This window comes from Lathyrus oleraceus, chromosome 6, assembly GCF_024323335.1.
Source record: "Lathyrus oleraceus cultivar Zhongwan6 chromosome 6, CAAS_Psat_ZW6_1.0, whole genome shotgun sequence".
Taxonomy (NCBI): Eukaryota; Viridiplantae; Streptophyta; class Magnoliopsida; order Fabales; family Fabaceae; genus Lathyrus; species Lathyrus oleraceus.
Genome location: NC_066584.1, coordinates 302,399,151 through 302,412,882, shown reverse-complemented (window position 1 = coordinate 302,412,882; position 13,732 = coordinate 302,399,151). Strand labels below are relative to the sequence as shown.

General features: G+C 34.6%; 1 protein-coding gene and 1 non-coding gene across 2 annotated transcripts; one reads left to right on the top strand and one right to left on the bottom strand.

Annotated features, from left to right (window-relative positions):
* Positions 1-652: 652 nt before the first annotated feature.
* On the bottom strand, positions 653-725 carry TRNAR-UCU (transfer RNA arginine (anticodon UCU)). Its single transcript has one exon. It is a non-coding gene; the product is annotated as a tRNA-Arg (tRNA).
* A 117-nt stretch (positions 726-842) lies between these two features.
* LOC127094930 (DNA repair protein XRCC4) lies at positions 843-3,704 on the top strand. Its single transcript, XM_051033686.1, has 5 exons — positions 843-1,044; positions 1,144-1,286; positions 1,402-1,530; positions 2,481-2,603; positions 3,343-3,704. Exons 1-5 carry the CDS (start codon positions 906-908, stop codon positions 3,586-3,588), a joined length of 780 nt encoding a protein of 259 aa, XP_050889643.1. The 5' UTR covers positions 843-905; the 3' UTR covers positions 3,589-3,704.
* The last annotated feature ends 10,028 nt before the right edge of the window (positions 3,705-13,732 follow it).

Below are 13,732 nucleotides of genomic sequence, written 5' to 3'. Positions count from 1 at the left end.
ACTCAATTTTCTAACCCTTTTTGTCTCGATCTTCTCCCCTTCATAACAATTGTTCTCAACATTCTGAAGTGACATTTTTTTACTGCAAACATGGGACACCTGTTTAGATAATATACTAATAAACATGAGACACTCATTCCTAATAAAATGTTTCTCACTATGTTAAGAATAATTTTGTTCTTTCTCTCTGCCACTCTATTTTATTGAGATGTATAAGTTGTTGTAAGTTGTCTCTCAATTCCATTATCCTTGAGGTGAACTCACTTCCCTATTCAGTTCTTCAACGATCAATTTTCACATCATGTCCCTCTTTTAACCATTATTTTAAACTCCTCAAAAATGTGTCAAGGACAACAAATTTCTTAGTTAAAAAATATATTCAAATCTTTTTACTAATTAATCTATGAAAATAATAAAATAATAATTAAACATAATCTATTTATACCATAAAATGATAAAGTATTAAAGATGTTATTTTTTTTGATAATTCTTTCATTTGGTAATTTTGTGGATTAAGATTTAAAAAAAATACGATAAAAATGGTAATAGTAGTTGAAATTCATTTTATGAAACAACAAAGTAGTTTAAACTTGAAAAGGAGAAATCAAGGCAATTGTAAATAAAAATATTTTTTGTTTGAAAAAAATACAATCACGCCCAGTGGGACTCGAACCCACAATCGCTTGATTAGAAGTCAAGCGCCTTATCCATTAGGCCATGGGCGCCTTGTGGTTATCATTTGAATTTATGTTTTAATATACAATAAATTCATCAAATACCAAATGTAAAAACATTAATCACTTTCTTTAGTTTCTTAATCCGTTTTAATGAATTTCTAATCCTTAATTAATCAAATTTATATAGTAACCAAAATTAACATAGTTGTGTGTTCCATACTGTGATCGATGGAGGAGAAGAAGCAACACACATGCTTGAAACTGCACATTAATGGAAAAGAAGAAGCAATATTCGTGAAGGGCACTTGGTTCGATACACACTTCAACCTCTCCATCACCGATGGTTCCACTGCTTGGTACTGCCACGGTACTACTAATCACTAACTTCTTTTCGCTCCTCTTTCGTATTCCATTACCCATTTCTTCAAAGTTTTGATTTTGTTTTATGGGTTTTGAAAATTTTCAGCATCGGAGGAGGAGTTGAAGCAGCGTGCCGCTCAGTGGGACCAGCCAGTTTCGGAGTATGTGAAGCTGTCTGAGCGGTATTTAGGGTTTCAGCAACCTGGTTCTGTATACGCATTTGCTGATGCTGGTGATGGTCATAAAAGGGTAAATATAGCCTACCAAGTGTTTGTTATTTGTTCACAGTTGATTTTGAAATGTTTGTTAGTTACAAAGGTGCTTCTTTCAGTTTTGGCTATTAATGTTTGTGTGAATGTTGCAGTTGTCATGGACGTTTGAGAAGGGAGGAATGACGCTGTATTGGCGGTGGAAATGCATGCAATCTCCGGATTCTAAAAAAGCTACTGCAGAGATATTGAACTTTCTCATGGATGCAAACATCAGGCTTAGTGTATGATAAGGCGATAACATTCTGCTTAACTTTTTTTAGTGTATTTTTCATATAAGTAATTACAATTAACCTCACTAGTATGCATCATGTTTCTTGGTGTGTTCATTATGGGTATTTACTTGGAGACGTCATGCTTGGGATGATAATCGGAAACAAATAGGACTTGCTATGTTTAATTGTGTGAACTGTGAAGTGGGAGTTTAAGTGAATGAATTATCATTTCTGTTAACACTTTATTTATGAGAGAGGAGGTGATAGGTGAAAGGGTAGAATCCTGCATATCATTGTTTCATTACCAATTTTCCGTTGCTATTATTATCTTCTGCTCTGGATGAGAAACCATTGTTTTGAGAAAAATTGATAAGCATTCTTGTTACTCACATCCTCAATTCTAATCTCGATAGAAGTGTGAAAGTAGCTACAACTAAATTTGGAAAATTACTATTGTGTACAAACATAACCTAATGCTAAGCTGGTCAAAAGAATACTTTTTTTTGTACTAGTGTGCAAACAACGCCTATTTCTCTATTACATAAACTTTTAATTTGGAATGTTCTTTTCGATAATAATAGAAAATGCCTTCAACTTGATCACTATTTTCTATGTTAAGGCATGTTCTATTAGAAAAGAGTGTTCTATGTTCTTTACATAAACTAAAACTTAATGGAGTGTTCTATGTTCTTTACATAAACTTAAACTTAATGGAGTCTTCTATTTTCTTTTCATAAGCTTAAACTTGAGTAAATACGGGGTGTTCTATGTTCTTTACATAAACTTAAACTTGAGTAAATATGGGGGTTCTAATAGAACACTCTTTTTCATATGAACCAGATTAGTGAAATAATCTATCTTAATTTTCCAAATCCGGCTTGATTTAGAATAGTCAGTACTTATATCCCCGCCCCTTTTCTTTAGTATAGTTAGACGTGTTTGTTTATATGCATTTACAGGAAGAAGTTGTCATAAAAACGGAATTGTTTGAGAAGACGAAAGTAGAAGCTGAAAAGTGCTTGGCCCAGAGTGAGAGAATAGCCAATGAGAGGGTGGAATTTGAATCTGAAATATATACAAAGGTAACTTTTTTACTTTCACTTTGTGTTTGTTTTTCTTCATCTCTGTTTGTCCATTGAACGTTTTGACCTGTATGGTTTACTGGCATAGCATTGCCAAGCCCTGTATCACTTAAGAATGTCATTGGTCCTACTCCTGCTAGATTGCTCAAATAATTAACTGATTGAACAAGTTTTTTTTCTTCCAATATTGAATCCATTCATAACTGTATGTTGAATTTCTGACTCTTAAATTCATGTTGATACCTATTCAATATTTTTGGTGGAACAATGAACGAAGCAACAGTATATTGTTGAATTGAAATGTGATGAGCTCAAGAGCTTTACAATGGTGGAAATGTAAAAAACATTGATAAACCTGAGTTCAAGAACCCTTCATCAGAGCACTATGCTCCTATTCAAAGAGAAAACTCTCCTGGCCAAATCTAACAATTTTTCTGAATGCCTTGCCTCACCTATGTCACTCTAATCCTATAGACATTCCATTCCTAACAGAATGCTAGTAGAGTCACATGCCACGACACTAACTCCTCTAATTTCTCCATTTTTAGTGTGGGAGGGCATTTCTGGTGTTGTATGATGCAGGTAGCTCCTGCAATGAGAAAAAAGAGGATTGTGTTAAGATTATTTTGTTATTTTATGATGCTTTTCGTTAATTGTACTATGCTAATATTACAAATCTTGCATTTTTGTCTTTGCTTTCATGTATCCAACTGAATCTGCTTGTGTTATTCTGTTTTAGTTTTTGGGGGTCTTAAATTCAAAGAAAGCAAAACTGAGAGAGCTTCGAGACCAGCTGTCAAAACAAGATAACACTGACAAACATCCTCAAGAGGAAGACGATGCAGAAAAAACCGAGAGTTTTGATGAAGAAAGTGATTATGACAAAAGTGATGAAGACGAAGGTCCTCAAACGTGTATTACTAGCTCTTCAAAGGATGTGGTAGCAAATAAGCCTTCACGTCGAAGGGGAAGCAAACTCTTGTGACAAATTATCTGCACTAACTAGGCACTAACTAGGCAAGAATTTATTTTCATGGATTTTACATATGTACAAAAATCACTTAATTTCCATGATAATTATAATGATATGATTTATGTGAATTATTTATGGTCGGTTCGGATAGATGACTTGTAGGTAGAATATTGAAAAGTCTTTGTCCAAATCAATTAACATCGGATTTCATTGATTTAGACGAATATATTTTACCACCCCGTAAATTTGACTTGTACCCCTCCACAAAATTTTGTTAATACCAATCTTGCCATTGACAAAATTTAGCTAGAATGTCTAAACGAAATATCCAGTAGAATAAAAAGTTTGGTATGGTATGGGGTGTCCAGATGACATTGTGTACGGTTAGTGCATCAATCCTCTTTCTGTACTCCAGAACACCGTTTGTGTGTGCACGCCTGGACTTCCATCTCTTGCCCTGTGTGGAGCCAACACTGGTAGGAATAACCTACCTCTCACAAATGGAGAGGAAATGCTCTTGGCCTGTGTGGAGCCAACTATGGTAGGAATAACCTACCTCTCACAAATGGAGAGGAAATACTTGTATATCCAACAATGCACAAGAACATAGACAAATCAAGAAATGTCATAAATAATAACTATAAGAAATAATAAATTTTATACCTGAAATAAACTCATAATTGGCAAGCTTCCTAATCTCAAAGATAGTCGTTTCTCTAAGTGCTGCATATAGAACAAACAATGTAGCACACCCTCTTGCCCATCTGATATGGTCAAGGTTACTAAATTGTGAAGTTAAGCTTCTCTATGATGAATGTTTTTGATGAAGACAAAACTCCAAGCAACAAGAAGACAAATATTTTATTCTATGATAAAGCATCTTGATTCAAGAAGTTAAGCTTTTCACTTCAAGAAGGTATAATGAGAATACTTACCTTCACTAAAGTCTTAGAAGCTCAAGGTATTCGTATGGCTATTGCATAACTTTTCATAGTGCATAGAAAATGTCTTAGAATCATATTTTTCATTTTCAAACTGGGTAAATCGATTTACCTATAAGGGAAATCGATTTACCACTGAAGCTTACATATTTTTTAAAAGCAAAAATTAATTTTTTCACTTAGGTAAATCGATTTACCACTTATGGAAATCGATTTACCACTGGAGCATTACATTCCCAGAAGCGAAATTTTAACTTTTTAAACTAGGTAAATCGATTTACCTCTTAGGGAAATCGATTTACCTCTTAGGGAAATCGATTTACCACTGAAAGATTTTGAAAATTTTTTAACGTTGCAACAGGGTAATCAATTTACCCATTATGTAAATCGATTTACCACTGTGCGTTTCTGAAAAATCAGTGGCTGTTCATACACCTCTTCATGCACCATTTCATGGAATCTTTTCATTACATCTTTGACAATTGTTCATGATTCTTTCAGAACATTACCATGTTTCATGTGAGGTGTTATGTGCATATAAATACATGATCTTTCATATTCAAATTTCACCTCTTCCAATCAATCTCTTAGAATTTTCAGAATTCACACTTATTGTTTTAAATCTTCATTCAAGATTTTTCTGCATATTTTCATATCATTCAAAACAGAAAATTCTTGAGCAATCTAATATCTATGTGTTGTGAATTATTTTCATTGAAAGAGAAGATCAAGCAAATTGATATATCACTTTGAGTGATCATTATACTACAAACTTTACATTCAATCCATTGTTGTAATCCATATCTTATATTTAGAATTGTTGAAAAATAAGATTATGTGTTTTGTAAACACCTTGCTGTTCAGGATTGTTGGAAGCAAGAGAGTAGGGTTTGAGAGGATTGTTCTCATATCAACTTGGTGAATCACAAGAGGTTGTTCTTGGTGATTGTGTCTGTCGTGTACAAGTCATAACAGATAATGAAATCTCTTTCATGTTGAAAGGGGACTGGAGTACTCTCGATCTGTGAGGGGAACCGGGATATATCTTCGTGTTCTTTATCTTTTCGCACTTTATCGTTCATCGCTTAACATAACCAGAAAAGAAAGAACAAAGTTTTTCATAAACCGGAAAAAGGTGTTCAAAGATCCTAACTCACCCCCTATTAGGCACTACTCAACTAACAATTGGCATCAGAGCAGGTTTTGGTAACTTGCTCCACAGATCCAGATAATGGCTTCCGCAAGCACAAACCCGGTTTTTAAAGATGGAGGTAGTAGCAACAAACCACCTCTATTTTCTGGCGAATATTTCGATTTCTAGAAAATCCGCATGAAAGCACATTTAGAAGCACAAGGAGATGGTATCTGGGAAACCGTTGAAAATGGTCCGCATAATCCAACAAATGTGATCAATGGTGTTGGCACCCCAAAGATCAAAAGTTCGTATGATGAAGACGATAAGAAGAAAATAATTAATGAGAAGAAGACCATCAACATTCTTCAAAGTGCATTAAGTATGGACGAGTTCTTCCGCATATCTCAATGCAAGTCTGCGAAAGAAATATGGGATACCTTGGTGGAGACTCACGAAGGAACCACTGAAGTCAAAAGATCCAGATTAAATACATTGAGTCAAGAATACAAAATGTTCAGAATGCAGCCCGAAGATATTTGTTCACTTAACGAATCACTTAATCGCTCTTGGAAAGACCTTCACAAATGATGATCTCAACCTTAAAGTGCTTAGATCCTTGACTAGAGAATGGCAACCAAAAGTAACGGTCATATCGGAGAAGAAAAGTCTTTCCACTATGACGTCCGCATCATTATTTGGAAAATTCCAAGAACATGAACTTGAACTTGGAAGACTCGAAAAGCATGAAAATCAAGAGAAGAAATCCAAAGGAATTGCTTTAAAAGTAGATTCAAAGGAAGATAGAAATGATGGCGTATTGGAGGAAGATGAAAATTTCATGCTCCTTGTTAAAAGGCTTGGTAAGTTTTTTTAGTAAAAATGACAAACCCTTTAATGCAAAAAGAAATAAACATTTCAGGAAAAGGGAGGCTTCCACATCTACGCAAGAAGTCACATGTTATGAATGTGGAAAGCAAGGTCACATAAAGCCGGATTGTCCGAAACTCTCAAAGAAAGGTGGCTTTAAAGGCAAGAAGGATTTCAAGAATAAAAAAGCATATGTTGTATGGGAAGATAATGAGATAAGTTCTTCATCCGAATCAGAAAGCGACGAATGTGCAAATCTAGCATTAATGGCCTCGCACCATTCCGACGATGAAGAAGATGAGGTTAGTAATGGGTTTTCTCTTTTCGATAGTGATGCACAAGGTGCTATAAATGAACTTCTTGAAGAATGCAAAATTATGTATAAAACTATATCATCTCAAAAGAAAACAATTTTATCTTTAGAAGAAAAAATCGTGACAATTGAAAAAAATGTCAACGATGAAAAACAAAAGATGATTAGTGAAAAACAGAATTTTGTATGTAAAAAATTGTGAATCACTTTCTTTCCAAATTGTCCAATTAAAAAGAGTTCTTGAAAGGTATGCAAAAGTTAAAATTGGGTTGGAAGGTGTCCTTAGCCAACAAAGATATTCCAATGACAAAAGTGGTTTTGGTTATTCAAAATTTTCCAAGCCAAGTTCAAGCAAAACTGTCTTTGTTAAGGCTAATGACCAACAAACCAAAGAGAAAGTGAACAAGGCAAAAAATGTTCATCACTATCCTAAAATAAAAATATTTTCTAAAAAGAAATCTTATGTTCCTAGATATAAAAGCAATTTTGAACCTACTTGTTTTTATTGCAGAATAATTGGCCATACACCTAATGCATGCTATGTTAGAAACTTTAGCGTAGCAAATGGGCATTACGTATGGGTAAAGAAAGACACTAATTATGAAGGACCCAAAGAAATTTGGGTACCTAAAAAAAAGTAACTTTGTTTTGTAGGTATGTTTGAAAACCACATCAAATCTTTGGTATCTTGATAGTGGGTGTTCGAAGCATATGACGGGAGATATAAACAAATTTTCAAATCTAGCATTGAAGGTCAAGGGTTATGTCATATATGGTGATACCAACAAAGGGAGAATTCTTGGCATAGGCAAAGTTGGAGCACCACCTTTCATATCCATTGAAGATGTCCTTTATGTCGAAGGACTAAAGCATAATCTTCTAAGCATTAGCCAACTTTGCGACAAGGGCTTCAAAATCAAGTTCACCAAAGATGAATGCTTGATTGAAGATGAAGTCTCTCATGAGGTAAAACTCAAAGGTACAAGAATTAATAATATTTTTATGATTTCTCTTGATGATTTATCTTTGAAGATAAAATGTCTTATGGTAAACAATAATGAGTCATGGTTGTGGCATAAAAGATTCACACATATTCATATGGAACATTTGAATAAACTTATAAAGCATGATCTTGTCATTGGTTTCCCTAAGATAAAATTCGTCAAAGATAGACTTTGTGATGCATGTCAAAAAGGGAAACAAACCAAATCAACTTTCATATCAAAGAATGTGGTGTCCACTACAAGGCCACTACAATTGTTGCATATGGACTTATTTGGTCCATCAAGAACAAGAAGCTTCAGAGGTAATGTATATGCTTTAGTTATTGTTGATGATTTCTCTAGATACACTTGGACTTTCTTCTTAGTGCATAAAAATGATGCATTCAAGGCATTCAAGAAATACGCGAAGCAAGCCCAAAATGAGAAATCGCTAACTATTGCCTCCATAAGAAGCGACCACGGTGGGGAATTCCAAAATGCCTCCTTCGAAGAGTTTTGCGAAGAACATGGAATCTTTCATAATTTCTCGGCACCAAGGACTCCTCAACAAAATGGAGTGGTGGAGAGAAAGAATATGTCACTTGTGGAACTTGCACGAACGATGCTAAGCGACTCAAATCTTCCAAAGTATTTTTGGGCGGATGCGGTAAGCACGACATGCTATGTAAGTAATAGAATTATCATTAGACCTATCTTGAAAAAGACTCCCTATGAACTCTTCAAAGGAAGGAAACCAAATATATCTTACTTTCACATTTTTGGGTGCAAATGCTTTGTTCTCAACAATGACAAAGACAATTTAGGTAAATTCGACGAGAAGTCCGACGAAGGTATATTTCTTGGATACTCTCTTACTAGTAAAGCTTTTAGAATATATAATAAAAGAACTTTAAAAATTGAAGAATCTATGCATGTTACTTTCGATGAATCTAACCCCTCCAAGGAGGATATTGTTTTGTGTGATGATGATGATATTATAGAAGTTCCTCAAATAGATACTTCAAGTGGAAACAATGGTGATCAACCAAAACATCAAGATGAGCAAAACACAAATAATAATGATTTACCTAAGGAATGGAGAACTCATCGGGATCATCCAATTGATAAAGTTATTAGTGATATTAGTCAAGGCATTGCAACAAGATTAAATCTGAAAGATGCATGCTTGAATATGGCTTCTGTCTCACAAATTGAACCTTCCAAAGTTGATGAAGCCTTAGGTGACGACCAATGGATAATTGCTATGCAAGAAGAGTTGAACCAATTCGAAAGGAATCAAGTTTGGGAACTTGTCCCTTGGCCAAGTGATAAACACATCATAGGTACCAAATGGGTGTTTAAGGACAAGCTTGATGAGAATGGTATAATTGTTCGAAACAAAGCTAGATTGGTGGCCCAAGGATACAATCAAGAGGAAGGCATTAACTTTGAAGAAACATTCGCTCCGGTTGCAAGGTTAGAAGCTATTCTTTTATTACTTGCTTATGCATGTTCATTAAATTTTCAATTATTTCAAATGGATGTCAAGAGCGCATTCTTGAATGGCTACATCAATGAAGAAGTCTATGTCAAACAACCCTCGGGCTTTGAAGACTTCAAAAATCCTTCACATGTTTTCAAGTTGAGGAAAGCTCTTTATGGCCTAAAGCAAGCACCTAGAGCATGGTATGATCGTCTCAGCAACTTTCTTTGTGAAAAGGGATTTGAAAAAGGTAAAATCGACAAAACCTTGTTTATTAAGAAAATAAAAGATAACACTTTATTGGTTCAAGTCTATGTTGACGACATCATATTCGGCTCAACAAACAAACAAATGTGTGAAGAATTTTCATCAATGATGCAAGGAGAATTCGAGATGTCCATGATGGGTAAGATGAATTATTTTCTTGGACTTCAAATTAAGCAGCTGAAGGATGGCATCTTCATCAACCAATCAAAGTACTGCAAAGAGTTATTAAAAAGATTCGACATGGATAGTTGCAAGGCAATGTCTACTCCGATGGGATCCGAATCTTATGTTGATCAAGATAAAATATGTGTTTCGATTGATATAACAAAGTCTTCCTTACTTTGTTTGACGGCAAGCCGTCCTGATATTATGTTCAGTGTGTGTCTTTGTGCTCATTTTCAAGCCAATCCAAAAGAATCACATCTCACCGCTGTTAAGAGAATCATGAAATATCTCAAGGGAACAACAGATGTCGGCCTATAGTATCCTAAAGGTAGTATTTGCAATTTAGTTGGTTATTCTGACGCTGACTACGCAGGATGTAAAACTGATCGAAAAAGTACTAGTGGTACATGTCACATCCTTGGAAATGCATTAGTTTTGTGGGCTTGCAAGAAACAAGCATGTGTTGCTCTAAGCACTGCCGAAGCAGAATACATAGCCGCAGGTAGCTGTTGCGCTCAAATACTTTGTCTTAAGCAACAACTTCGTGACTACGGACTCGATCTTGGATGCATTCCTATTTGTTGTGACAACACAAGTGTGATAAACATTACAAAGAATTCGGTCATGCACTCAAGAACCAAACATATTGACATTCGGCATCACTTTCTTCGTGACCACGTGCTTCAAGGAGATGTCGAAGTCACATTTGTGGATACTCATAATCAACATGCCGACATCTTCACAAAACCTTTAGCGCGAGAACCATTTTACAAAATTAGAAGGGAACTTGGGATTCTAGATGAATGTGACATATAATTTGGAAAAAACATATCAATAATCAAAGGTGCACATACATTTCCAACTCATCTATTTACATTTGCAATTTACTTCATGGATATCCACTTCTACTCCTTTCTTTTACATGATTCATTGGGTGTCTCTTGCATGAATCTTTGTTAAAAATATGTGTTTTTTTAGCTTTTTTCACTGAGTAAATCAATTTACTCATGATGTAAATCGATTTACACATAAAACAGTAGCACTGATTTTTGTATTTGGCATATTTTGGCACTGAGTAAATCGATTTACCTATGCTGTAAATCGATTTACCCATAAAACAGTAGCATTGTTTTTTCGTGTTTGGCATATTTTGAACTAGGTAAATCGATTTACCCATAATGTAAATCGATTTACCCCTGAAACTTTTCACTTTTTGTGCTTTCTGGCCATATGGTAATCGATTTACCTATGGGGTAAATCGATTTACCCCTGCGTGTTCAGATTTTTTTCTTTTCTTCTACTTTGGTTGGTCCAATCACATCCCTTCTCTCTCCCATTTAAAAGCAAATTGTTTCTCACAAAACCTCACTTTAACCTAGCAGCCAGAATCTGCCCCCTTGGTGCTCTCACCTAAAAAATTTCATCTTCTCCAAATCACCCAAAACCTTCATTAAAGCTTATCTCCATCATCTCCTAATCTTTACTCATGGCATCAAAACTTAAGAGGAAAGCTGGAACTGCTGGAAAAGGGAAAGAAAAAGCTTCATCATCATCCATGGATGTTCAACATTTCTTCAAAGATCACACCTCGGAGGAATTTGAGAGGTATCAAAAGTTTTATCAAAAGAAGATTGTTCAAACTCCAAAATTCGGTGATCTCTCTTCCTTTCCTGAAGAATGCTTTAATTTTCAAGATAAATTAATTTCTACAGGTTTAGGGGCTCTCATAACTTCTTCTGGACCCTATTATCCAGATTTAGTGAGAATGTTTTATTGCAACATGTGCATTGAGAATGAAAAATTTGTTTCACATGTTAGAGGGAAAAAGATTACCTTAACCCCTAAGAGACTTGGTCAAATTTTGGAGGATGAAGTCTGGAATGATTATAATAAAAGAGAATTTTATTTTGGCTCAAGTAGGATATCGGAAGGCGAATATCATGTAAAAAGGGTTGAATCTCATGGTGGGGAAGAACCACCAAAAGATTTTGGAGTGCTGGAAATTTTTTCATCAATGATAGGTTGCTTCATTATTTCTTGGCTTATGTTATATTTCCTAGAAATTCAAATCATTGTACTGTTACCGATATGGAGATGCAATCATTATATGCTATTAATAATGACATTTCGCTTAATTGGCCACGTCTCATTCTTCACCATTTGATGACTCACACCAACAAGCTCAAGTCTCTTCCTTATGCTTGGTTCATCACTCGTATTATGGAGTATTTTAATGTTAACTTTAGTGATGTTGAGTTTTGTCTTATGGATACAAGAAGTCACAAAATCTCTATCAAGAATGTGGACAAGCGGATGGGCTATTGGTATAATCCGGAAACTAAGTCGGTTATGTTTATTGGTGGCAATAATGAAGAAAATGAAGAGATTCCTCAAGAAGGAAATGGTGGTGAAGATGTACCTCCTCCAAATGTTCCTCCTCCAAGTGGTTTAAGTAATCAAGACCTCTTTAACTTCATGACATCTCAATTTGCCAACCTTAACACATCCATCAATGACCAATGGATTTCGACAAATAATCAAATTGCACTAAATCATGAAGCCACCACCAACCGCATAAACCTTCTTCAAAACGACATGAATCAACACTTCTCTTATCTCTACTCGCATCTCAATATCCCTCCATATGATCCAAATAACCTGGCTTCTCCCGCTCCTATATTTACGCCCATTCAACAACAATTTCCTTACCAAGGAAACAACACCAACAACACCAACAATAACATGAACCAACCTTAGTCTTTTTCTGTTTGTTTGTATTATTCTTGTTATAGGTTGCTAATTGCATATTTGGTTTCATTATGTTTTTATTATGTCTAATATTTGAACTATTTTGGTGTAAGGTACTTGGTACCAAAACTTTGTTTGTTTGCATTGTTTATGATTTCAATTTTGGAATGCATGAGGCTGTTTTTCTTTTACTAGTTATGCTGTATATTCTATTTTATATTTGTCATGTGGTTATCTTTCACCCATCTTTCCCTTCTTTTTGATAATGTCAAAGGGGGAGAAAGGTGTTATGAATTATGCTTGTATGCTTGTGCATTTCCTAAGGTACAAATGATACAAATCTCCTTCAAAATGATCAAGTCAACATGATCATAAGCTTCTCAAATTTAGGGGGAGTTATACATCTCAGGAGGAGAAATTTTCGTTTCCGGAAATTACACGCATCAAAGAGGATTATTTGTCATCATCAAAAAGGGGGAGCATGTGAAGTCAAGCTTCTCTATGATGAATGTTTTTGATGAAGGCAAAACTCCAAGCAACAAGAAGGCAAATATTTTATTCTATGATAAAGCATCTTGATTCAAGAAGTTAAGCTTTTCGCTTCAAGAAGGTATAATGAGAATACTTACCTTCACTAAAGTCTTAGATGCTCAAGTATTCATATCGCTATTGCATAACTTTTCATAGTGCATGGAAAATGTCTTAGAATCATATTTTTCATTTTCAAACTGGGTAAATAGATTTACCTATAAGGGAAATCGATTTACCACTGAAGCTTACATATTTTTTAAAAGCAAAAATTAATTTTTTCATTTAGGTAAATCGATTTACCACTTAGGGAAATCGATTTACCACTGGAGCATTACATTTCCAGAAGCGAAATTTTAAGTTTTTTAACTAGGTAAATCTATTTACCTCTTAGGGAAATCGATTTACCACTGAAAAATTTTGAAAAATTTTTAAACGTTACAATAGGGTAATCGATTTACCCATTATGTAAATCGATTTACCACTGTGCGTTTCTGAAAAATCAGTGGTTGTTCATACATCTCTTCATGCACCATTTCATGGAATCTTTTCATTACATATTTGACAATTGTTCATGATTATTTCAGAACATTACCATGTTTCATTTGAGGTGTTATGTGCATATAAATACATGATCTTTCAAATTCAAATTTCACCTCTTCCAATCAATCTCTTAGAATTTTAAGAATTCACACTTATTGTTTTAAATCTTCATTCAAGATTTTT

What these genes read in the sequence shown, in the direction of transcription:
- LOC127094930 (XM_051033686.1), top strand. Translation starts at nt 906, where the DNA reads ATGGAGGAGAAGAAGCAACACACATGCTTGAAACTGCACATTAATGGA. An exon ending in CACTGCTTGGTACTGCCACG is followed by an intron (nt 1,045 to 1,143) that starts GTACTACTAATC and finishes GAAAATTTTCAG; the next exon opens with CATCGGAGGAGGAGTTGAAG. An exon ending in CTGGTGATGGTCATAAAAGG is followed by an intron (nt 1,287 to 1,401) that starts GTAAATATAGCC and finishes TGAATGTTGCAG; the next exon opens with TTGTCATGGACGTTTGAGAA.